The 23,509-nt window shown below is 42.0% G+C and overlaps 1 protein-coding gene across 1 annotated transcript; it reads right to left on the bottom strand.

The window, feature by feature from the left end:
- Positions 1–3: 3 nt before the first annotated feature.
- Positions 4–23,358, bottom strand: LOC113949846 (vitellogenin-2-like). The gene is made up of 35 exons (XM_027648894.1): positions 23,313–23,358; positions 22,929–22,949; positions 22,595–22,746; positions 20,584–20,835; positions 20,273–20,434; positions 19,996–20,144; positions 19,438–19,588; positions 19,175–19,332; positions 18,929–19,094; positions 18,323–18,448; positions 17,090–17,308; positions 16,459–16,676; positions 16,247–16,344; positions 15,708–15,832; positions 14,977–15,078; positions 14,251–14,370; positions 13,954–14,143; positions 12,990–13,083; positions 12,050–12,235; positions 11,706–11,850; positions 10,699–10,924; positions 10,444–10,613; positions 9,838–10,182; positions 9,542–9,589; positions 9,304–9,393; positions 7,593–7,805; positions 7,358–7,500; positions 5,892–6,030; positions 5,050–5,185; positions 3,631–3,817; positions 2,269–2,360; positions 1,694–1,791; positions 1,460–1,619; positions 612–773; positions 4–467 (listed from the first exon to the last, which is right to left on the bottom strand). Exons 1-35 carry the CDS (start codon positions 23,350–23,352, stop codon positions 328–330), a joined length of 5,223 nt encoding a protein of 1,740 aa, XP_027504695.1. The 5' UTR covers positions 23,353–23,358; the 3' UTR covers positions 4–327.
- Between the last annotated feature and the right edge of the window lie 151 nt (positions 23,359–23,509).

The raw sequence follows: 23,509 nt of genomic DNA, 5'->3' as shown, positions 1-23,509 counted from the left end.
CCGGCCCGGCCGCGCAGCTCCGGCCCCCGGGGAGGAGCCTCCGCGTCCCCGGCGAGGGGCGGGAGGAACCTGGGGCGGGGCCGGTGCTGTGTCCGGGGGCGGGGCCCGTCCCCAGCGAGCCGCGTGTGTGGGGAGGAAAAGATTTCGGGCTAGCGCGTTTGCAGAGCAACTCTTTATTGAAAGTTCACACGCGGCCAGCCGTGTCCCGGGTTGTTTTCAAGAACTCGAGAAGAACCAGAGCACAGCGATGTCCCGCAGGGGACGGGGCCGCTCCCCGGCCGCCTGAGCTAGCCGTGCTCGCGGGCGGCCGGGCCGACACGACCCCCCTCAGGAGCGGGTCAGTGCGGGGGCTGAGGCCGGGCACGGCCGGTGCTGGCAGGAACAGGCTGTGTGAGCAGGCACCGAGCTCACCGCGTCCTCGGATTTCTGGCCCAGCCTAAGCTGCCTTTCCAGGCTGGGAGCAGAGTCTGTAAACGAGAAAGGAGGAAGAAGAAGTTAGGCCGGGGGTTTGGTTATACATCGATGTACTCCTGTGTTAGTGCGGTGAACCTCACGGTTTTTCACAGTCTCACGGCCGCGCGTTCTGGATGTGTTGCTTACAGCAGACTCACCGGCTGGTACACAGTGGAAACCCACGGAGACGGGAACAGTCCCGGTTGCTGAACAGCCTTCCATGCAGCGAAGAACTGGCTCCACAGAGAAGCATTTTGCTGCCATCTTCTCAAATCCAACTGCCTTCTCAATTTTGACAAATTTGCGCTGCAGCTTGCAAGCTACAAAACATAAGTTCTCATGAAGCACCTACAGAGTTTAGATAAGTACCTTTGTGGACTTAATTTTGTAAAATTAGCAACAACTAAGACCAGTGGATGAATAAAGTGACACAAACTACGTGAAGCTAATGTGATTGAAGTCAATCTTCTGTCAAAGGCTTAGGCTGTGAGAAAATGAGGCATATAGGGCACGGTTGCAAGAAAAGAGGCTTGCCACAGATAGGATCTAGGTGGGAGACAGATGTCCAAATCCAAAAAGATACATTTGGAAACCTTGGCCAACTGACGTTCGACTTACCCAAACTATGACAGCACTTCATTTTGGGGCAGTAGTGGCTCTTAGACATCCATATATCTATTTCTGTTCTGCACTGTCAACAGTCAAACTGGCTGCTTTCCATACTAAGTTAGCATCTTAGGAAGTTTTAAGTCGAACACACAAACTTCAGGTAACTACACAGTGTATAAGTTGATAGAAAAATACAACAAACCCAGAACTTGCAGTGAACTACTAAACTTGGGAAAAAAAGGGTTTATTTCTTTTTTTTTTTTTCAGTCTGGGGCCACTAATCATAGAAATAGCAAAAAATGAGATGATTGTGCTACAATTAATATAAATCACCTATTCATGTGACTACTTAACTAGTTGAAGACAATGACATTAACATATGTTAGAATCTTAGTACCTCCAGCACACAAGTCTTCTGAGATGATCCAAGACTGACCAAAACTCACTGCATCCTTAGCTAAATATCCACTGGGCATTTGATATTCTCTTTCCTTTTCAGCATCATATTTTCCACAAATGCCACATGTTTTTCCAGCCATCCAGAAAGCAACCTGAATCTTTGTGGAATAAAAGTGCACATAAATTTTTTTCTTCTAAAAATAAAATCACTGAAAATAATTTCAAAAATTACCTTAAGTCTGTGCCCATCATAATATAGTTTATCTATGCCATAATCTGGGGCTTTTAGTGCCAATCCTTCCTCTTCACTGCTGATCAGTATGCTTGCATCTGCAACAAAAAAGGAAAATAAGATTCCTTCTAAAATGAAGTTACTCTTTTAGGGCCCAACTTGAACTGTTTGTTAAGTTCCTGGGGACATAATGCAGGCTCTGATGTATCTTGAAATAGATGGGGGGAATGAGAAAGACTACTGCTCTCTGCCTTGGAACAAGCAGAAGCCCAGTGACAAGAGTGGCTGTGACAAGGGACATCTAGGTGCTTGTTCTGTGCGTCTCTGGGATCAGCAAAACATCCCACAGGCCTGCATTTTTTGGTTTGTGCAAAGATGCACAGGATCAGCATCTCTTTCTTTGCTCATCTTTCTTGCCATCCCATATGAAAGCTTGCATGAAGGTATGTTAAAATCATCTAATTACTTCTCAAATTAAGACGATCTTTATCTTGAGAGGTGTTTGCAGGATCCTGTCCTCTTCTTATTCAAAAGACCAGAAAAGATTAAACAAAATATAAAAATGGGGCTCTTACCAGAATTAGATGTGTATGGAACATCTCTTGGGGCTTGGACACCATTAATCTTCAAATGGATGAGTCCATTGGAAACATACATGTCAACCTCACTTTAAATAAAGGAAATTAGTGTAAACAAGTGCTTCTCCTTTGCCCAACTAAGCTCACAGTTTCCCATGCTGGTAGAAACATCACTGCAGTATGCTCACATCATTCTGGCATGAATCACCTGCTACCCTTTAGGAAGAAGATTGAGAGCACCCTGCAAAGAACGCCAGGAAGAGTGCTCACAGCACACCTTTCCCTGGCTTTACTCGTCTCTGAGTGTCTGCTGGTGACCAGGGTACAGGCAGGAAGACACCAGGATACAGGACCTTTGTTGCAGAACAGTAATTGCTATTACATTTGCATAAATTGAAGGTGCTTTACATTTCAAAGGAAGATTGGATTCCCTTGGGGGGGGGGTCTCTTGCAGCCTGAAGAGTCTGTGTATTGTAGTATTTTCTTCAGAGCAGTGTTTGCTCTAATGAAGAAATATGAAGCTCAAGCACATCAAAAGCTCATCCAAACAGTTGTGTGAAAAGATCAGGAATGGTTCAGTGACGAGGAATGTCTTTATCACAAAAGATACAGTCTATAAAACAAGCACCCTTGTGTTTTTCATAAAACAGATGCAGGGAATACTAGTTTGTTTCTCTAACATTATGGCACAGTTAGGCACACAATTTTCAGAAATTAATAATAACTTAAAATGAAACCTTGTAGATCAAAGTCTATTTATGCACTTTGAAGAACACTTCTTACAATGATTTTGGTATGCATAATCCCATACAATTTAAAGGTAATTGCTCGAGGATGAAACAAAGTGTGTCTTAAAGTAATTTCAAATAGATTAAAACATTATGCACCAATCAAGGGGTGACCTAAGAGAGTGCCTCTGATCTGGGATAAGTAATACCCTTTTTAGTTATGTCCACCTCTCAACAACTCTGCTGAAATGAGTATGGATCCTAATTTGTTCTAATTATTAGCTTAGAGTAAAAGGCCAGACTAAATGACTGCTATAGTCCCTTTTGTATTTATAGTTTATGTGTCTACTTAGTCACTAAGAACTGAAATGAGATGGTTAAATCTAACAAATTAATGAAGAATTTGGGGCAGTAAAGACTGTAGGTTACTGTGAACCTCAGATATATTCAGAAGCACTTTTAAAAGACAAAGTCCCAAATCCCAGTTGACACTATTCGATACCTTTGCATTGACACCAGTAATTTTTGCATGAGTCTTGTGCTAGTGCCAATCTGCCCTACAAATTTGATCTCCATGTTTATAGCACATCAAGCTTGACATCTGTTTTTTATTAAGTTTGCAATTACTTACTGGCTGGCGAGTCTGACATTTATTGCTGTAAGGTCAGCAGACTCTTCAAGTCTTTTCATCATCACCAGGAATTTAAGCTCTGGACTACAGTCCTGCACCAAGACATGGTAGCAATTTGCAGGCATTGAATAGTTAAATTCAACACCATTGAAGGTTGTGATCGTATTTTGGAAAACTGAACAGTGAGCTGAAAAAAAATCCAGTAAAAAGTAAGCCTTCTATAATTTATATAAGGCAGGTATTCTATTTTAAATTTAATATGAATTGATTAAAAAAAAAAAAGACCATTTTTTGGTTCTACCCATTCCCACACAGAAGTGAATTGATTCTGTAAGATCAACTATTAGATTTGTAGTAATACAAAAGTAAAACTTTGCTCATCCCCAAGCAGCAGCACAACCCACTCATGGTTCAATCACTGTCTGAGATAAATTATGCTCACAGCTGGTACTGGTGCAACTCTCTTTTGGCTTTTCTAACTTTGTTGTAGTCAAAAGAATTTCTCAAATGTTGATAACAACTCACATATCATTAACATTAGAGAAAGTTCACTAAAGTGCTGATACCTTTATTGGGTCATAATCAGGATTAGAAATAGTTAGAAGGAGGGGAGACAAAAATACCACACTACACTTTTCGCTTTTTCACTGTCATGGTATTTTGCTGGAAATCCTACCAGCTCTAATCCTACCACATTAGAAATTATTTTACAACAATTTTAATTAATACAGATTAGTTTTGGTGTTTTCCAAAGAAATATCATAGAATCATAGAATGACTTGTGCTGGAAGGGACCTTAAAAGATTATCTAGTTCCAACTTCCCTGCTGTGAACAGGGACACCATTCAGTAACCATGGTACGATATTACCCCACTGATTCCAAGCAAGATGTCTTTATTACAGGACTACATAAAGCTTTTCTATTTAAAATTTACCCTAAGTAAATATAATGTGATTAGCTCTTAATACAGCATTAGTCAAACAATAATCCCTTCGTAATCAAAGTGCAGGATTTGAAATTAATGGGTATAATTTTGAAGCTGTTTTAGCTTTTACATAACAGTGCTAGTCAAACAGAGCACCCCAAATCAGAGGTCACTTTAATGTCCGTCTCACAAATTTTGTAATGTTTTTTCTTCATGAACAGTCTCTGCAGTGAAATGGAAACAGGTGCATTTGTAAATGGATGTATTTGGAATCACTATTTGGCTTGGAACTGAATGTCTAATCTTCCTAAGTCTCCTTTTCTTTACATCTTTGCAGCCTCACAGATATTCATATGGATGCTTTATTTCTGTCTGAAGTCCAACTGATTTTTTAAGTGATTGTAAAATAATTTCAAGTTACAGCAGAAGTACAAATCGTGTTTACAAAATCTGCAAAGCCAATCAATGCCTGTGCAGATAGTTGCTTACTGACCTTTAAAACTTTCAATGAGTGAAAGTGTTGCTTGGGAAAAGACATTCCAGTCAGAGGATGGTAGTGTTGAAACTGGTGTACCTGGACGTGAAGGGAATGGCAGGGGAAGCCTGATGGCTCTGTTGTAAATTGTGAGCTGAAAATCAGTCAGAAAACAAACACGAATGCAAATGCAAAGTACAGTGTAGAGATGAGATAGCATTTTCCTCTAATGTTCCAAGGGGACTGTACAGACTGAAATCTAAATTAACATCTGAATTTAGGCCAGAAAAAGAATTCAAGTCCTCTGTCTACCACATGAAATATTCTAGAGTGTAACACATCTTCAACCTATAGAACAGCAGTGCTATGAATGAATTTGAAGAGTCACCAATTTGCAGCTTTTTGGTAGCTGTACACCTCATTTTCTCACAATCTGAATAGTTGGCTTACCTGAGATGCACACCCTCTCTTTGCCTATGCATCAGGCACTGTTATTTGGCCATCATGCTTCTCTACAGCCTGGTTTTACTATCTTTCCAGGACACAATAAAACCTATCATCTTTCTGAAGATTTGGGGGGAGCGGTCTTTTTAATGTTATTGTTAATGTACTGTCAATCGTGATGGTTGTTTTTGTAACTTGTTTCTTATTTCATATGCTTGCATGCTACATGAGAAAGAGAAATATGTTGCAAGATATTTTCATAGCAAAACCAATTGCGTGAATATAATGTCTTGTGATGGCAGCTTCTTAATAGTTTAATAATTTTTTTTAAAAAATCGACTGGTTAAAAAAATTATTAACCATCCATTTCATAAGTACTGATGGCTCCAGGATAAAAGATAGTGGAAAATAGTCACCTCTGGTAACTTAAAAACAACATCACAGGTTCTCGGAGATGTCAAAGCCATAACCAAGGTTGCCTGGTGAGAGGGACCAAGTTGTTGCCTTAGGGAATACCCAAGCACATATGCAGCTCCTGGAAGAAATGAGTAGAACCTGAAAAAAAAGGAAGTGATTAAAACAATAATCTATCTTTGAAAAAAGTGGTTATTATTTGTTCACATTAATATAACCTCATAAAGCAATATGTATTCTGTGTTGGACGTGTTTTGTGTCAGGGTTTGGTGATACCTGATGTTGTGTATAAAAGGAGGGGCAGGAAAATTTATTTGTTAGTGGGTGAATAAGATCTCGAGAGACTGGAGGGTAGAGTGATATGAAAAGCAAAGTATGGCAAACTTGTTTTAAACACATTCAGAATTAAAAATAGACACCAATTACATAAAAATTAAATATTAACATGCTAAAAATATTAAATTAGTATTTAATATTAGTCTGTCAGTCCTGCAGTGATAACTTTAAGCAAGGATCCTTAGTCTACTAAGACTGTCAACAACCTGATGGAGGGATCTCTACGATTGGGTTTCCTTACAGGCTTGGGACTCAAAAGTGGAAATACAGAAAATATTCCTTTCTAAAAAGGCATAGTCTCAGAGCAGAAAAAAGGTAAGTTCTAAGGCTTTGCTCCAGGGTAGTCAATTGAGTAGTTTCATCTCCTCTAATAAGGGCAGATAACACTTCAAGTAATTCAATATAGTATAAAAAGTTAACCTCCTCAGTAGACATTTGTTAACAAAATTACTTGTATGCCTGTAATGTGAAATGCGTATTTAGTTTACTGAGTTGCTGTACATGTCTGTATTTCAGTAGCACTAAGAAAAAAATTAAGCTTCAGTATGGATCTATATGTTATTGCAGGCAAACGCATGTATGAATCCAAAGAATGTGTGAATACAACAAACACTATATGTATATGGAGACATATATATGTACTGAAAACGTACAGTTTTTTTCCAGTAAATGTCATATAATATTTGCTATTTAGTGTGCATAAGCCTTATAGGAATATTTATATCACCTGCTTCAGAAGCCAGAGGCCAGGTGCCTACATTAGGAAATTAGTCTCCCTGTACAGTCAGTAAGAGGCTGACCCCTTCAGAGAACCAAGGTTAGGCTTCTGCTCTAAGCCTCCATCAATTAGGAAGCATCAGGAGACCAATCTCCTAATTCAGGCACTTTAAATTAAAAGTCTGTAATAGGTTAGGTGAATCCCATCATCCCAAGTGGTTTTCCTGCAAACTAAAATGCGCTATGCTTTGGGGGAATGAATACACAGAAAAACCAGACATATGTAATCTGATTTTTTACTATCCTACTGATTTGATTAAGGGGAATTTTTCCAGCTTGAAAATTGCAGAACTGAAGCTGTAATTATTTGGAGCATTGACATGTGAATTTTTCAAAAACTAAAGTAAAATCTCACCATCTTGCAGTTGTTCGGATTATTGAAGGTACTGTTAGCCACTCCAGCTTCATCTGCATAGCTGGATAAGCAGCAAATTGCCCTGTTGCAATCTGAGTAGCAATCTGGTAGTCCTGGCAATCTTTACCCCATTTAAGAGAACCCTGGTAGAGGGGAATATACATATTTTTGCATAAAACATAGTAAGATCATTAGGTTTCTTTTATGTTTGAGCTGATCACTGTTTTAAACTTACTGATATTTTTTGGTAATTTATCACTGAAGCATCAGCACAGAGTTTCCATCTGCTTGGTCTTGTGATGCTTGAAACAAACACCTGTATTCTTGACCTCCAAGGTTGTGTATCAGCGTACAGGACAAGCTGCAATCCTGTTGGCTGCTCATTTTTGTGGATGGCACGAAGGACCGCAGCCAGTATCGGTGGCTTGCTGTCTCCCAAGAATTTAGGCTTCAGTCAGTAGAGAGGAAACAGAGGCCAAAGACATAAACAAAGCATTAGTATTACTATACTAAAATCACAGTTAAAAAGTATTTGCTAAGGAAAAGTTTCATTTCAAAAGCCTTTTTATGTGAAGTATGGGACAGCATCATAGATCATTACTCAGTCTACTCAGTTCATATGTGGTTTTGCCACAGTCTTTTGAGAGAGAGCTCTCATGACCTCTGTAAGTAAAACACTTTGGGAATTTTTTTTCTAAAGTAATTTCAGTGTAACAAAAAGAAGTATGGTACTATATAAAGAACCAATGTTCCCCAGCTCAGCATTGCTCTCTTACCAACCTATAGTTTCACTAGTAGTCTTTTTGATAAAATTAGCTTAACCACTTGTTTAAAACCATGATAATTTGTTTTGTCAGAGGGATCTGTTCAGTGCAGTCCAAAGTGTGGTACTTGCAGGAGGAGCAGCGCGTGGCCCCGTTCGACGTTGGACCCTTGTTCCCAGCAGTAGCACCTGCTCCAGCTGTGAATGTCCTACCCAGCTGTGGGGACGGAGCCCTCGCCTGGCCATGGGGGAGCTGCAGGTGGAATTAACTGTGGGGCAGCAGGTCCTCCCTGAGCTACCAGGTTGGAGTGACAGAGACACACAAAAGGATTAGGTGAGACAGAGCTGGAGAGGGCTTAGAGAGAAATGGGAAAAGAACAAGGCGGTGGCTGAGAAACCGTTCAGGGAAGTAGTGGTAAAAAGAAGGACAAGAGAGGGGAATTTAAGCTGGGGAGAAGCTGGGGAGAAGGTAGATCTGATGGCCTTTTTTCCACAAGCTACTTCCACTAACAACTGGGAGCTGCTGGTGCAGAAGGGTTGCCTCAGCAAAGAAAGGCTTCTGTTTTATAGGCAGGTAGGTCATTGTCTGAAATATGTGAAATTTTTCTTTGTTGAAATCTGCTCCAGATTCCATCAGTTCTTACAGAAGGACTAGGTACCATTAACTATGTACCATGCAGGCATTCCCAAATAAACACCTGGATTGCTCTCAGAGTTGGAGCCTTGCTGCAAAGTCAAGGTCTTTTCAAAGGCCTTTTACGGTCCTGCTAACATGAACAGAAGGACTCTGCAATGAAGACCTAATAAATAAAAAAGTGGCAGAGTCACCTCCTGAACTTTTACAAAAAGATATACAAGAAAAATATACCTGAAACCAGTTTCTAATCAAGCAGGTCAGCACTTCTAAAGTGTTCTCATTGTTACAGTGAATTATTTACTGAGTAACACAAATTTCAACATATGCAGCAACACATTGCAGTTTCATTAAAAAAATGTAGCCTTGAGTGCATATTAAAAAAACATTCAATGATTATCCAATGTGCTCACCTTTAGGAAACAAGAAGCGTTCAGTTTCTTTTTATACACCTAATATGCTAAATCACCATATTTTTCCTGTTCTGTTATAATAATAACTGGAAATGCAAGGTAGTTGTTTTGATTTCGTGCAGGTTAAGGCACTCACCTGAGACATGGTTCTAGAGATGCCTTCAGCACTAGCTGCTGAAGAAGAGGAAGAGCTGATGCTGCTGTTCAGGATTTCCCTTCCTGGGCCCTGCAAAAGCAGAGAATCACCTTGAAGCAGGTTGCCTACCACTGGAAGTTGTTGCAGAATCAATTTATCATATTTTTATTCTCAGAGAACTAGGGTCTAATTGCAGCAAAGTTGTAGACCCTGCTCCCACTACATGCAATAAATGTACCTGTTCATCTGCTGGCTTAAACCAAAACTGGTAAACAGGGAGGGTTACCTGTGAAAATAGTATGTAAGAAGACCTAAGAGAAAACGAAGAGCTAACTTTTGATAAATGCATTAAAAATTTAATATTGAGGATGGAAAAAAGTGAAACAAAATTAATTTTTTAAAATCTTTTACACTGAAGTGGTTCAAAGAACCAGAATTCCTCTTTCTTTGATTCATGCTCTATGAGCACAATTTCCTGATTTACAAAAAAAATCACTACAAGAAGCATAAAAAGTTCCAGCCAGGATGAATTACCTGTTGTTTGGAATATTCACTGTGCCCACTGCAGTCCCTGTCCCCAGAGTGGTCTTCTTGGCTGCTGCTGCATACTTTACTGCTAACGGAGCTGACACTGCTGCTACCACTTCTCCTGCCACTGCTGCTCCTGCTGCTGTTCTTGTTGCCATGCTTCTTCCCAGATTGCCTTATTTCATCTTTCTTGTGATCATTTCCAGGCTCCTTGCCATCAGCAGAGGAAGCAGCAGCAGAAGAGGATGAACTGGAGAGGTGGGGTGCACTGGGCTCTGCCCAGAGGCCTGTATCTGCAGTCTTGTAATCTCTGTTAATCCGTTTTGTGCGGCGACGTGTTTTATTTGAGGCCTTCAAAAACAGTTGAAAGCATTATGAATTTATAGTTTGTTTTGTAACATTTCTCTGGCTGCCAGAGAAGTTACTCACTGCAGGCTATCAAGGAAGTAGAACTTCCTGTCCCCACACACTGCAGGAGCTGTACCAAAGCTCACCTACACCCATTCCTCCCAGCCCAAATCCTTGCTTTCCTTGGGCCATTTTTTCCACAGTGGAAACCCTTGGCTTTTTTCATAGGAAATATTTCCTTCTCTGATGCTCAAAGTCTCTTACCGTGAACACATTTTCAATGCCTAGAATCTTCTTCAGTTTAGCTTTAATGTCCTCATATGGAGATGTCTCTTCCTTCGACCCTGAGCTTGCTACATCAATTATTTTTGATGCTGCTTTGGATCCTGCTTGAATCTCCAGCTCTATTTTGTCAATATCAGCATCTGTATGAACTAAAGTCAAAACATTTATGTTGCAGGATTGCAGTGCTTGAGCATTGTTCACGGTGATTGACAGAAAATCTTGTTATGACTGTACCTGGCTTCAAAGTTATTTTGGCATCAAGTTCTCCAACCAATTTGTGCAGATAAGTATTTCTTAAGAATGCAGAATTTTGTGACTTCAGGCTGAGGCAAGTAGAACATCCCAAACTTTCAAATTTTTTACAGAACATGCGTGTGTAAAATCTTCCTGCACTGTGGTGATGTGCCTCTTCTGAACCTTGCTGGTATCCTTTGGATATCACACTAGGAATACTGCTTTGCTACATTAAACAAAAATATGGCAGATAAAGTTATTTTCCAACCAAAAAAAATTGTCCCAGTTCTTAAAATCTTTCCGTCAGTTCACGAAGAAAATAATGACGGTTCTGCTTAAGTACAGAAGGACTGCATAAAATTAGAGGTCCAAGCACTCAAAGCAGTAAGATTTCCTGCAAAGTGCTCTGTGGAAGAGGACAGCTCTCCTGCCCACCCTTTTCCCAGCAGCGTTTCACAGACACATTTCCCAATGAGAACCTGCAGGGTTCTTTGGAGGGGCTGCCTCTCTGTACCTGTTTCAGGCTTCTAGCCTTCCTGTTGCAAGTCAGCGTAGCCTTCCCATGCCAGCCTCAGAAGCTGAAGAGTACACAAGAGAATGTGCTTCTGCAATCCACTGCAGGGATTATCTCAGGATTTGGGAAGAAAAATCTATATCCTGCCCAAGAATCATATTTTTCACATTGCTCTGACTCAGAAAAAAAGCGATATTATACAAAGGATATGAATTTCACACACCCTCCACATGACTGTAAAGAAAGAGGAACACATGCTGTCAAAGCAGCCCTGTCTGCATGCAATGAGGAGAGTGAGTGGACTGTGAATGATCATGTCTCGAACCCATTGGGTCTTAGACTTGATTTGGGAAATGTCAGTCCACTGTTGAATCTCACCATTCCTGTGCCTGTGATCTGGTTAGCCAGCTCCTGTGTTAGGTGTGCCCAGTCCTTCTGAGGAGCTGCCTGTTCTCTGCCTGTCTGCAATACAGATAGTGAGATGCCTCCTTACCTTCCAGCTACCAGGTCTTGAAGATCTTTCTGGTGGCTGAAATGGCTGGTCAGAGGTTCCTGGCACTTCTCCTTTTGGGAGAAGCTGGGATTTTTTTTCGGAATCTGCTTCCTGCATGTTCCTTGAAATAGCATAAACTTCACTCCTGCGGATAAATGGCACACAAGTAACACCTTCTGACTTTGCTAGCCCATCTTTACTGGTGCAAGAAAGACAGTACTAAGCTTTATGTGGCTGCCAAGGTATGGCAAACCTTAACAAGGAGTTGTATGCTTGTGATTTTACAACAGGGAGCTCACAATCAGTAAGACAGAGCAAATCAAATGCAGCAAGCTCTTCTGTACCTCACAGCTGCAAGCTCAGCTTCCTGATGGCAGGGAAGGGTTTCAATCTTCAAATTTTTCTCTTTCATATTTATCCTGGCATCAAATTTCATTGTAGTGTTGGCACTGAACTCTGCATGAAATTCAAGACCACTCTGAAAGTACTGGGTATTAATCCCCATCATTGCAATCATTTGAAAATATGCCCTGAAAGAGTGGAAATAAAACCAGACATAATTACAGATTAATATGCACATATTTAACTTTGAAATGCAAAATTACATTTTCATGCTGTTCTGTTTATTGTAAGAGCCACTACTGATGGATGAAGAGATTTATCACAACAGGGTAAGAAAAAACCTCAAGTGCCACTGGAAAAGGTGGAGGGGTTTATCAGAATAACAAAGCTAACAGGGACCCTCTGACTGCATTGTCACTGATATGTTACTTGAGAACAAGATAATGCCAGAATCTTGTAGCTTCAGATTGTGCCTATTTTTTTATTATTATCACTACTATTATTATCATTATTAATATTATCACTATTAGTACTGTTGCTTTTGTAGATCCAGAAGAATTTCCCTTTTTCCCCTGAAATCCTTCTGGCTTGTGCCATGGGGTGATGCAATTCTATGCTGAAATTCTAAAAAACTGCTCATACGCAAGCAAATATATTTTTACAGCTTAGCATCTTTAGTCACTGAACAGGTGAAAACGTATTTTTAGCAATGGCAGAACAGCACAGTATCCTGTGGGATACAATGCATGCTGCTACATTTGCAGGGTTGTAAAGCATCAGGGGGTTGTGTTGCTTTCTCACTACTTAACTGTTCTGGACTAGCACAGCTGTCCCAAATCTGGGACAAATAGGACCCCTCTATAATAGCATGTGATCACATATGTACTTCAAATATAAATATAAATGCTCGTGCGTGTATGTGAAAATATATGTAATTTTTACTTTGGCCTGATGTCGGCATGAATATCCATCTTGGTTTCCAGCAACTGTGTAGGTCTAAAATTGTCAGATAATGGTGGTGACATCTGTATATCCACTGCAAAAGACAGACAGGAATTATATGAACAGAGAATCATAAAATCATAGAATATGCTGAGTTGGAAGGGACCTGTCAGGATCAAGTCCAACTCCTGGCCCTGCACAGGACACCCCAAAAATCACACCATGTGCCTGACAGCATTGTCCAAATGCTTCTTGAACTCAGGCAGGCCTGGGTCTGTGACCATTTCCCTGGGGAACCTGTTCAGCAACTGATAACCCTCCAGGTGAGAAACCTTTTCCTGATATCCAACCTAAACCTCCCCTGACTCAGCTTCATGTTGTTTCCTCGAGTCCTGTTGAGGATCATGAGGGTGAAGAGATCAGTACCTGCCCCTCAGCTTCCCCTTGTGAGGATTTTGGAGACCACAATGAGGTCTCCCCTCAGTCTCTTCTTTTCCAGGCTGCACAGACCAAGTGACCTCAGCTGCTCCTCATACAACTCCCCCTCTGGGCCCTTCACCATCCTCGTGGCCCTCCTTTGGATGGTCCCTAATAGCTTAATGTCTTTTTTATATTTTGGTGCTGAAAACTGCTCACAGTACTCAAGGTGAGGGTGCACCAGAAACAACAATGCTGGAGATACAATGTTTTCAATAAGTGTAGTAGTTAACACATGGGCGGTGCTTTTACATTTTTAAATACTTTACATGACTATTTAAAGGTTGCTACTCCACACCACAGTTATACAAATATGTCTCAGGTGAAATATGCTAGTTACTTCTCAAACCCTTTGGAGGTAGCTGATCATTATTATTTCCATATTACAAGGGTATTTTTCAAGATTATAGAGGGATTTAATTTCAGCAGATGGATCGGGCCCACAATTATTTTGGGGAAGCTGCTCGGTTTGATGTCCCAAGCTCACCGTCAGCCGCAGTGTGGGCCACTGCTGCCCCGCACAGCCCGAGCTCCAGGGGCAAACCGACCACTGTGGGGACAATGTGCCGCAGCTCGCCCACCATTGCTGGCAGGGTCCATCGCCCTGAAATGCCTCTCTGCACCTCTTCCACAACTTTTTTTACCACTGGCTGCCAGTCTGATGATCCAGTTAGATGCTGAAAACAGAAAAAAAACAACTTAGTTTAGGTAAGTAGGTAAGACAAGACATGGAAGGGAAATTATTTGGCATTGCAGATAAAAAAGACAACACACTTGTCAGTACCATCATGATCTGTTGAATGGCATCTTTGTCAATGTCAACAAAGGCGATCTCTTGGCCCAATACTTTGATGTAAGCAGACACCAGAGGGTCTTCAGGAGGCAGTTCTTTCCATCCTAGAAACTGGTGGTGTTAAGGAGAGAAGGGGAGAAAGGGATGAAGCAGAAAATGTCACTTATAATAATGTGTCAGCAAACAGTTGATCCCATCCAAAGGAGGCAAAACATAGTTCCTTAGCCAGAAAACTAATAGACACCTTGCAAGTCTGAATCAATGTGAATCTTATGTTGCATAACTGATTTCAGAGCAAGTTTCCCCATGTAAGGATGAGGAGGGGCTTGGTAATTTCTGCTGCTGTAAATAGTAGGTGACACCCTAGGACTCATGAAGAAAAATCTTATTCAATATTAATTTTTAAAGAGAAGAGCTCTTACTGTGTTACAGCAAACACTCTTAAAGTGTTTAACATACACTTTAAAACATTCTGGCTCCCAGCATCTTCATCATCTTTTGTACTGTACATTAAGAGCTGACACATGTTGAATGAAAAGGTGGCATCTGTTGACAGCGAAAGTACAGTGTAAGTACATCTTTCCATGACCAAACAGGACGACTAACTCCTTTCATACTGAAACATCAAAGGGATGGCTTGGTGGGTGGGTGATGCAACTCTGGTGCTGGCAGGAGTCATCTATTGCAAATAGATCAGAAGGGTGTGCAAAGACATACCGTTTTACCAAGCTCCTTCAGTGTCTTGTATGTATCATACTCAGCAAAGGGAATATTCTGCTTCCTGATAAGCTTGGCTAGGCTTTGTGACCGGAGAGCCACCTGTAGGAACAGAGTCAGGTGTCGCAGCCCAAGTATAGGAGAGCTCAGGAAAACCATTATACCTGGTGTTACACTCGCCGAGGCCATGCTAAAGATGTGCTTCATGAAGCCATTGCGTTATAGGGCCATGTCTACCTGGCAGATGACTGCAGGCTATGGCTGCAGATGCTGAGGATGTGCTGAGCAAGTCAGCTTTGAATTAGTCAGCGGGGATAATTTTAGGGCAGAGTGGAACTCAGCCCAGGTTGCAAAGCTTGCACAAGAAGCTGAGTAAATGTCTGAATGCTGTTGCATGGAGCTTTGTGCTGCCCTGGCTGCACCGCTGGCTGAAATTTAATTTCAGCTGCTATCTCCCTGTACTTATGCAAAGTACCCTAGATCCCATGTGATTTTAGGTGGGCAGATAAATATTCTGCTGCATAAGCTTTCCTCTACTCCTAGGTTTTCATGTCTATACTGGATTTGTTCATTGATGAATGTATGTGTCAAGAAGCCAAAATAAAAAAAGATGCCTAAGTAAAATCATAATAATTATCTAAATTTTCTCTTCCACATCCGCCCTCACAGCCAGCAATGGAGTTAAACACTACATCACAGTCTAAAGCTGGCTGTTTTAATGCAATACTTACCTCGATAATATCTGTTGCAGTATTTGCATAATATCCTCTTACTTTTGTGATTATATCGGATGGAAACATGGTGCTGGGACTGTTCATTAGATAGAACCTCCAAATGGCACCAGCTTGATATTCAGCTATCACAGGGATAAAAAGCAACAGAGATTTTTGTTAAAGTCTCCAAGGTGTCTGGCACAGCCACCTCAGGTACATGCCATAGCAGATCACAAGGGGTTCTGTCAGAATTCAGTCTCACAGGTCCTCAAGTTTTCAACCTCAAGAGGAGAACTTTAGGGAAAAGTTGACACAACCCCAGGGACTGAGGAGGGATGCCTAAATCCATGTGCAGGCACCACTTTCCCCAGCAGATACCTGGGAGTCATGAAACGCTCTCAGGGAATTTTTCATGTTAGGATGACCTTGTGCTTTTCATATGTCAAAAGTGCACTAAACTCACAGCCCATGATTGGATTTTGGATGAAAATCACAGCACACAATAGAGGCACTGGGCTACGTAAGCAGAAGGAGTGCACAGGGCACTTGGTACTCACAGGAGTAATCACCAACATGAATGACCTTGCTGTAACGATAGCTCAGCCTGTCAAGTCTGGGGCTCAGGAGTTTAATGGCAATGTTGCAAGCAGAAGATCTGAGTAACAGAGTTCAAATCACGTGAAGAGAGTTGACTGTGACCAAATACTTAGAAAACTGCAAGAAAAACATCATAATTTGCTGCTAAAAACGTACTTCTTCCTCTACTTACAGTTTATAGAGCTGTGGGATCCTGCCCACTGCCAAAACCTTCATGTGTGAATATGTGAAACTGGCTACTTGCAGGCTGGGCTCTGTCAGCAGAGAGCTGGCCATAGCTGCTACCATTGGAAGAGCAGGCTTAGTTTCAAACAGGACAACACAAGCTGTCATTCGGACATTAGGAGCAAGTGTATTGTCCATGAAGACCTGGAGGGTGATCTCCCTTACCTAGAAGAGGAAGATACAACCTGTGAGTAGCTCATAACTTCCCAGTGAGCAGTGTTTCCTAAACAGTGCATATGTGCTCTGCAATGAATGGAAGAGAGAACCCTAAAGAGAGACTTGAGCATGGGACCTATCACCGAAAATGAAGACATTGCTGGATGCACAGTGAACAGGGCCGGGAGAACCAGCCATTAGGAATGAGCACAGTGTTACAGTGACCAAGCAAACTCTTTCCCAGAATATCAGCAAGGATGGGATGATGTCAGGAATTTGCACTGTGGGCAAGAGGAAGACCAGTAATTGAGAAACCTGCCCAGAGTTGCTAATATTACTTGATGGTTTTATTATTCCTGAATCACTAAGCAAACCCAATCTATACACTTTAAGACATTTGTTTAAATAATAATTTCAGTTACTTTTGCAGGGTCTTTTCTGGCAATTTTCCTCAAGGCCAACACGGCATCAGCATGAATTCTGCTTGGCAATGAAGCTGCAGCCGAAGAAAATGTTGGCAAAAACTTCAGGATGCGTTTGATACTGGCTGGCTCTCCTGCATTGCCGATGGCTTTCAGGGCCAAGGACATATCTTTGGCATCAGCTTTGCTGGTGGCTTCAGTAGCAAGGTCATGGAGTGGCTGAAAAGAGCAGGCTGTATTAATCTTACCAGGTAATGATCTTGCAATAGTGCATAAAAATATACATTGCCATAGCAAGCAAAACAACTACTGCTGCAAACCCCAGAATAGAGTTATATTGCTCCCAGGAAAAATTGCACCATCACTATCAGAATGCCAAACATGGACCATACAAACAAGCTTGATTTTCTCCTTACACAGGGTTGTAATCGATTTTGAATTGTGCCTGAGTGTAGGAGGTAATCCCAGGTGGGTGCCTGCACCAGAGAGTCTGTTGCAAGTTCAAAGGCAGTGCTGAGCTGATGCCAGGATCAGCTGTTTCCTGGGGCACCTCTGCCAGCCCGGCCAAATTGCACTTGCATATTTTTCACTTCCTAAAGCAATAGCAAGTTTACTTAAACACTTTTGCTGTTCTGAGAAATTACCCTTCTAGTGGCTTGGCTTTATTTCACCCCTCTTTTGGAAGATTTAAACACATGTCAAACACTAGCGGGCCATCTCTGGGCTGTGCTCCTTCTGAGCAAGGAGCTGGAGTTGCATAGTCCAAGGACGATGTCCTGAATATTTCTGATGGTGATATACAATTATATAACAGGGCCTCTTCAGAAACCCTAACTTATGACATATCTAGAGCTTTGCTTATGTTCAGTCTTTACTGCCTTTTGAGTACATCTTTTAAGAATATTCTACCTAATATAAAAGTAGAATCATAGAATCATAATTATTTTGCTTTAATCCTCACTTTGTCATACCTAAGCAGTTTCAGGCTGTTTACAGGATCCGTTTCACCCCAGACCTCTACAACTACGTTTGAAATTCTGAACTGCTAAGACCTGGTCTTTCAAAGGCACCAGGTCGGTGTTTCATTCTCTCTTTGAATTTTTGCAGGCAATCACAGCTAAGAGTGAGGCATGCAAACTGCAAGCTACCTAATTGCCAGCATTGTGAGAGCTAAATTAGAGGCATCTTTAAAATTTCTTCACCTTTTATGAGTAAGAAATGAGAGTTACCTACCTGAAGAAGTTGATTTGGACATAGTAAAGTCTGAGCACAGTATTTATTTACCATGCTACCATATCCCAGGTAAACAATTATCCGATGCACCAGTACCTTCTGGATTTGGGGACAGGTCAGAAAAGTCTGCAGAAGAAAGATGTATAATTTTTTACTGTTTCTAGTAATTAGAGCTGGTATTTAGCAAAAATTTCACTTGAGAAGCAGATAAAATTCATTAGTGCTTTTCCTAAATGTTTTCAGAAGCTAAATCAAATACTAGACACTTAGCTGCAAGAAAATTAAATAGACTTGCCCCAGTTATGATGGTTGCACTTCAGATATTGGTTACATGATATTATTTTCTTGACTTTGTCCTTTTTTTTTTTGGCAAAAAAATCAACACCAGTTTTCTTAGAATCTCTGAGTTTAAGCATCAAATATAATTAAAAAAGTCTTGGCAACAAGTGTTTGGAACCATTTTCTGAAACATTTTGCATTTTTGTTAATACCTTGCATTTTACAAACTTAGAATAAAATATGTTGCATCTTTCTCTTATAATCCTGGGAATTCACCTTTAAAAAAGAGTGAGAGGGGAAACAAAAGGAAGAATGCTCTGTACTCACTGAGGCAACTTCCAGGGTTTGCTTGTTTGGTGTAACGAAATGGAAGGCGAGAGGGAGAGTCGCAGCTGCTTCCCAGATGTTCAGCTTCTCATCATGAATTTTTTGCTTCAGGAATCTGAACGTGTCAGTAGCTCCAGCAGCACAGATGGCGCTTAGGAACCAGGGCCTGCCAGGGAGAGGAGGATTCATTATTTCCATTGCCCAGTATGTCTCTGATCAGAATCCCTGGCTGAAGGTAATAGTTACCTGTAAGAAAGTTCGTTGACAAATTGCAGCCACAAAGACTCAATTTGATCAAGGGTCGCTACACGAAAAAGCTGGACCATTTGTAAGAACTTGGCTGAAGCTTCTTTAGTGTCTCCTTTCTCATTATTCTGAACTAATTGCCTCAGCGTTTCTGTTAACTGTGGGAAAAACAGACTGTTGGAAATATCCATGTCTAAAATAATGATATGATGACCTGTTAACCTTATAAATAATGAAAGTGCGTGAAAGTAAGCCTCTAATACCTGTAAATCTGGATTTTTAATCCTTATTAGAGGAATTGGCATTTGGAGTAGTTCTCCTGAGAAATGATAACGAAGACTCCCTTGGTTTTGCAGCTGAGTTTTTGGTGCACTGATAGGAGTCCTTTTAACGCCAACCAAAGACAGTTCTTGTCTTCAAAGGAAAGAGGGAAATGCATCAGTAGCCTGTAAAGGCACTCTGTGTGTGAAGGACTTGTACAGCGTTGGAGCAGACTGAGGGGTGCTTGGGCAGGACTGTTGCATCAACTACAAATGGATCATGCACTTCTCTGTTTATCCGTTGCTCAGGATTATCTGGAAAGTTATGTTACTGCAGGAGTTTTTAGGAGAGTCTGCCAAAGTCTCTGAGAGGTTGGACACATGTTTCAGTGGTCCGAAAAGCAGGGCAGAGCACCTGACTGGGCATCCCAAGGGCTGTATGATGTTTTGACCCTTTGCAGCCACAGGGCAGATTTTTCTTGTTATCTCACAAATCAATAGTAAATATGTTTTAGCCATCTCCTCCTGCTATGATAACCTAAAGACATGCCCAGTGCTTACCTTGCCTCCATGACTGCTGCCGCGTTGGGTTCATTGAAGGGAGAGATCTGGTACACCTGCTCAGAGGTAGCAGACATCAATGATACCCCGCTATCATCATACTTCATCTTGTAAGTGAACATTACCATGCCCTTGATGTTTCTGACTTTCTAGAAGTGCAAAGAGACTCACTCAGAAATAGGGACGGGCTAGTAGCACAGACAAGCCAAACTCCCCGTGAGCATTGGTGCAATGTGTGCCTGTTGAGCAGTGGCTCGGGGATCCCTGCTGCTCGTACCGGGGAGCAGGTAGGGCAGGGGCGGATGTATGACATTCCCACATTTTTCACCGCTTTCTCCTGGCAGTTCGTCAGGTCCTTGCTTTTGGAAATGGTGGCCCAGTGACTCTTGCTGTCATCCTGGATAATGTATCTGGTTTGGCAGATGCCTTCAATCCCAGCCTGCAAGTATTCATTAAACACAGTAAACTTCCCACTTGAAATAGCAATAAGAAGGTCTAAGAAAAGGGTCTGTGAGATGTATGTATAGGCAACTTACTCTGTAATGATAAAATGAGAATAAAAGTAAAATCAGAATGGAAAAAACAAACCTCCTGTAGTTCATACACATTTTGTGACTTTTTGATGGTTATCTGCATCATGTTCAGAATCCCTCTCACTAGGTTAGTGCACAGAATGGGACAGTCCTCAGGGGCAAAAATACTTCCAACCCTTCCTTCAGTGTATTCAAACTTAAAGGCTTGGCTGAGGCATGTAGCAATGGTTTCTGAGAGCCTCAAAGATGGAATGAAGGGGTCCATGGGCCAGAAGCCATTGTGTTCCTCCAGCTTTGGTTCTCGAATCTGTGAACAAAAATAGGAAAACAATCATACTGTTAACCATCCCTTTGAAATAGTGCTATAATAGGGAAACTGGGCACTTCCAATCCATGGCCAGGCACAAGCCACTTGTCCAATGCCATAGGAAACAGTTTCCACCTCAGACTCCTGTGCTGGGCCTAAGAAGTTTCCTTGAAAATGCAAACTTCCGTGAAGGACTTTTGCAAGAAAAATAACATTGTGTGAACAGGATTCCAAACTTCAGCAAGTCTGGTGAAGCACCAGCTGCCAGCAATCCGTACCGACTAGATACTCACCCCTTTTCCACAGATGACAAGTGAGATTTCCCTTCAGTCTGCAAGGCAGCCAAGCCCTTATTGCCCAGTTGCCTGCCTAAACACACAGGGACTATTCTGGCTGCTGGTCTGGGTCCAGCACACCCCAGAGCACCAAAGCTGTGGCACAGCTGATGTGGGAGCAGAGGTGAGTGCAGGAGCTCACACATTCTTTGGAAGTGGCTGACACCCCTTTGAGCTTATCAAGCTGTAAAGCTTGCACACAAGTCCTTGACTGCTACCTAGTGGGAAGTGTGTGCCTGCATGCACATACACATCTAGTCGTACACACATGCACACACACTTCCCACCCTTGTACATAACAGAGGAAAAAGGTGTCTTACTGCTCTGTTCTATTTTAGGTATATATAATCAATGCTGCAAAGATGTCTTGCCTCATCACATTTTCTCAATTCCTACTCAAGATTTGATCTGCAATTGCTAAAGCTGTAGCAACTTCAGTGAGGTTACACAGAGCCTGCAATTGCAGTACTGTGTAAAGTTTGACAATAGGTATTCCTTTACACTGTTTCTGTAGTATATGCCCAGGATTACAGACTGAGAAAACTCCTAGGGTGTGTTAGGGCACCTCTTACAGCTTTCTCCCCATGTGGAGCCTTCTCAAACCCTTTTCTGTGATCTTTCGTGCTGTGCCATGCCAGTATTTTAAGCTATTTGGTTTAATCTTTTTGATGAGTAACAGAGCTTCCAGATCTGATATCATAATGGCATTACCCTCAGAATTCTTCACATTTGAATTAAGGCCTATGTGAAAAATATTAAAAGGAAGATAAAGGAGACAGGTGGGTCTTTCTCACGTGATATCTGAATTCCAGTGCTGAGCTTTTCTCAGGCTATGGACCAGGTTGAAGAACATGGATATTTCATGCTTGAACGCTTGTTTTCATATTCAAGCTTAATGTTGTCTTATTAAAACTATCTTAAGGACATTTCTTTAAAGCAGCTGCCTGCCACATTTTTGCATGGAGGTGAACCTAAGGTACCTTTAATCAAGGGGGCTCAGATACTGATGGTTGCAGAGCCGGAGCAGCTCTGGCTCCCTCCTGCAGAGGAGCAGGCTGTGAGGAAGGTTGTTGCACTCGCTGTAGGTCCCTGTCAGTTACCCAAAATATTTTGGATACAGCTGCAAAGCCCTCAGGGGTGCCCTCGGCTCTCCCCCATCACTTCTTGCATATATAGGGTGCAGAGCTCAGTGCCCATGTCCACAGCTTTGCCCTAACTGGGGACTTGTCACTGCCTGAGCAAAACCACTTGGACTGACATTGGACTTACAGGGGTATCTCAGCAGTGGGAAGGGCCCCGAGCTTATGTCTGAGCTCTACATCATCTTTTTGTCAATTGTTTTGCCAGCCAGGAGGTATGAAACGAACATCTGTAACTATATGATGAGGATGGGTGGGTGGGTTCCCATAGCTGTGGGGATTTACCTGGAGAAGGTGGTTGCTCTGAGACACACGGCTGATCTCCAGCTTGCCTGTCAGCCTCACCCCCGCCATCGCCAAGTCTCTGTCAGGCAGTCCATGCATGATGACACTCTCATAGCCATACAGGTAGGTCTTGCCCATATGAAAAGCAGGCTCTATTAGGAAAAAAAATAACAGAAACACCTCCTTGGCTATGACTGTTGTGATCTTACTTGAACCACCCCAGCAAAGAAAGGTGAGGCTGTCACTGCCAATAAACAGGGGCAAGCAGTGGGCAAGGCGAGGCTGTAGGGGAAGGCAGCATGGGAGCTGCTGGCTGGCAGAGGGAGCCACTTACCGAGGTCCTGCTTCTGGCCCCCTGTGAGGGAGGAAAGAGAAGTATGCTTGAAAAAAAACCCATCTCTGTAGATTTTTTTTTCATGTATTATTCATTTAGTCATTGTGCTAATGGTTGGCAAACAACCAGTAACGGGCTCATGAGGTGCACCCCATACCCCCAGGACACCAAGGCTGTGCCAGCCCTGCTCACTAGCTGCTGCTTGCTTGGCTTTTCTCCTACTGCTGAGCTTAGGCACAGAAATCTAATAGTTTAGAGCTGAAGCCATAAAAGGGCTTCAGCAAATGAAGCTCTAAATATCCCTGAAAACCCTGAGGAGATGCAGTTCGCTCAGCATCACTGTGGCTGTCACAGCTCGGCAGTGCTGGTAAAGCTTCAACTTACCCACGAGGGTGAGCACCAGGGTCAGGATGAATCCCTTCATGCTAAAAGTGACTGAAGCCCACAGGGGAAAATCTGAGGCTTTTATAGAAGAATTATTAACAGGCACAGTGAATTTTGTTGAGTTATCAGTTTCTTATCAACCAAACAAACCCTTTGAGGGAAAGGGGGTAGGGGACAAGGCGATGGATATATTTGCT

This window comes from Corapipo altera, unplaced genomic scaffold (genome assembly GCF_003945725.1).
Source record: "Corapipo altera isolate COAL_440 unplaced genomic scaffold, ASM394572v1 112, whole genome shotgun sequence".
Lineage (NCBI taxonomy): Eukaryota > Metazoa > Chordata > Aves > Passeriformes > Pipridae > Corapipo > Corapipo altera.
This window is presented reverse-complemented; position numbering and strand designations above follow the sequence as displayed.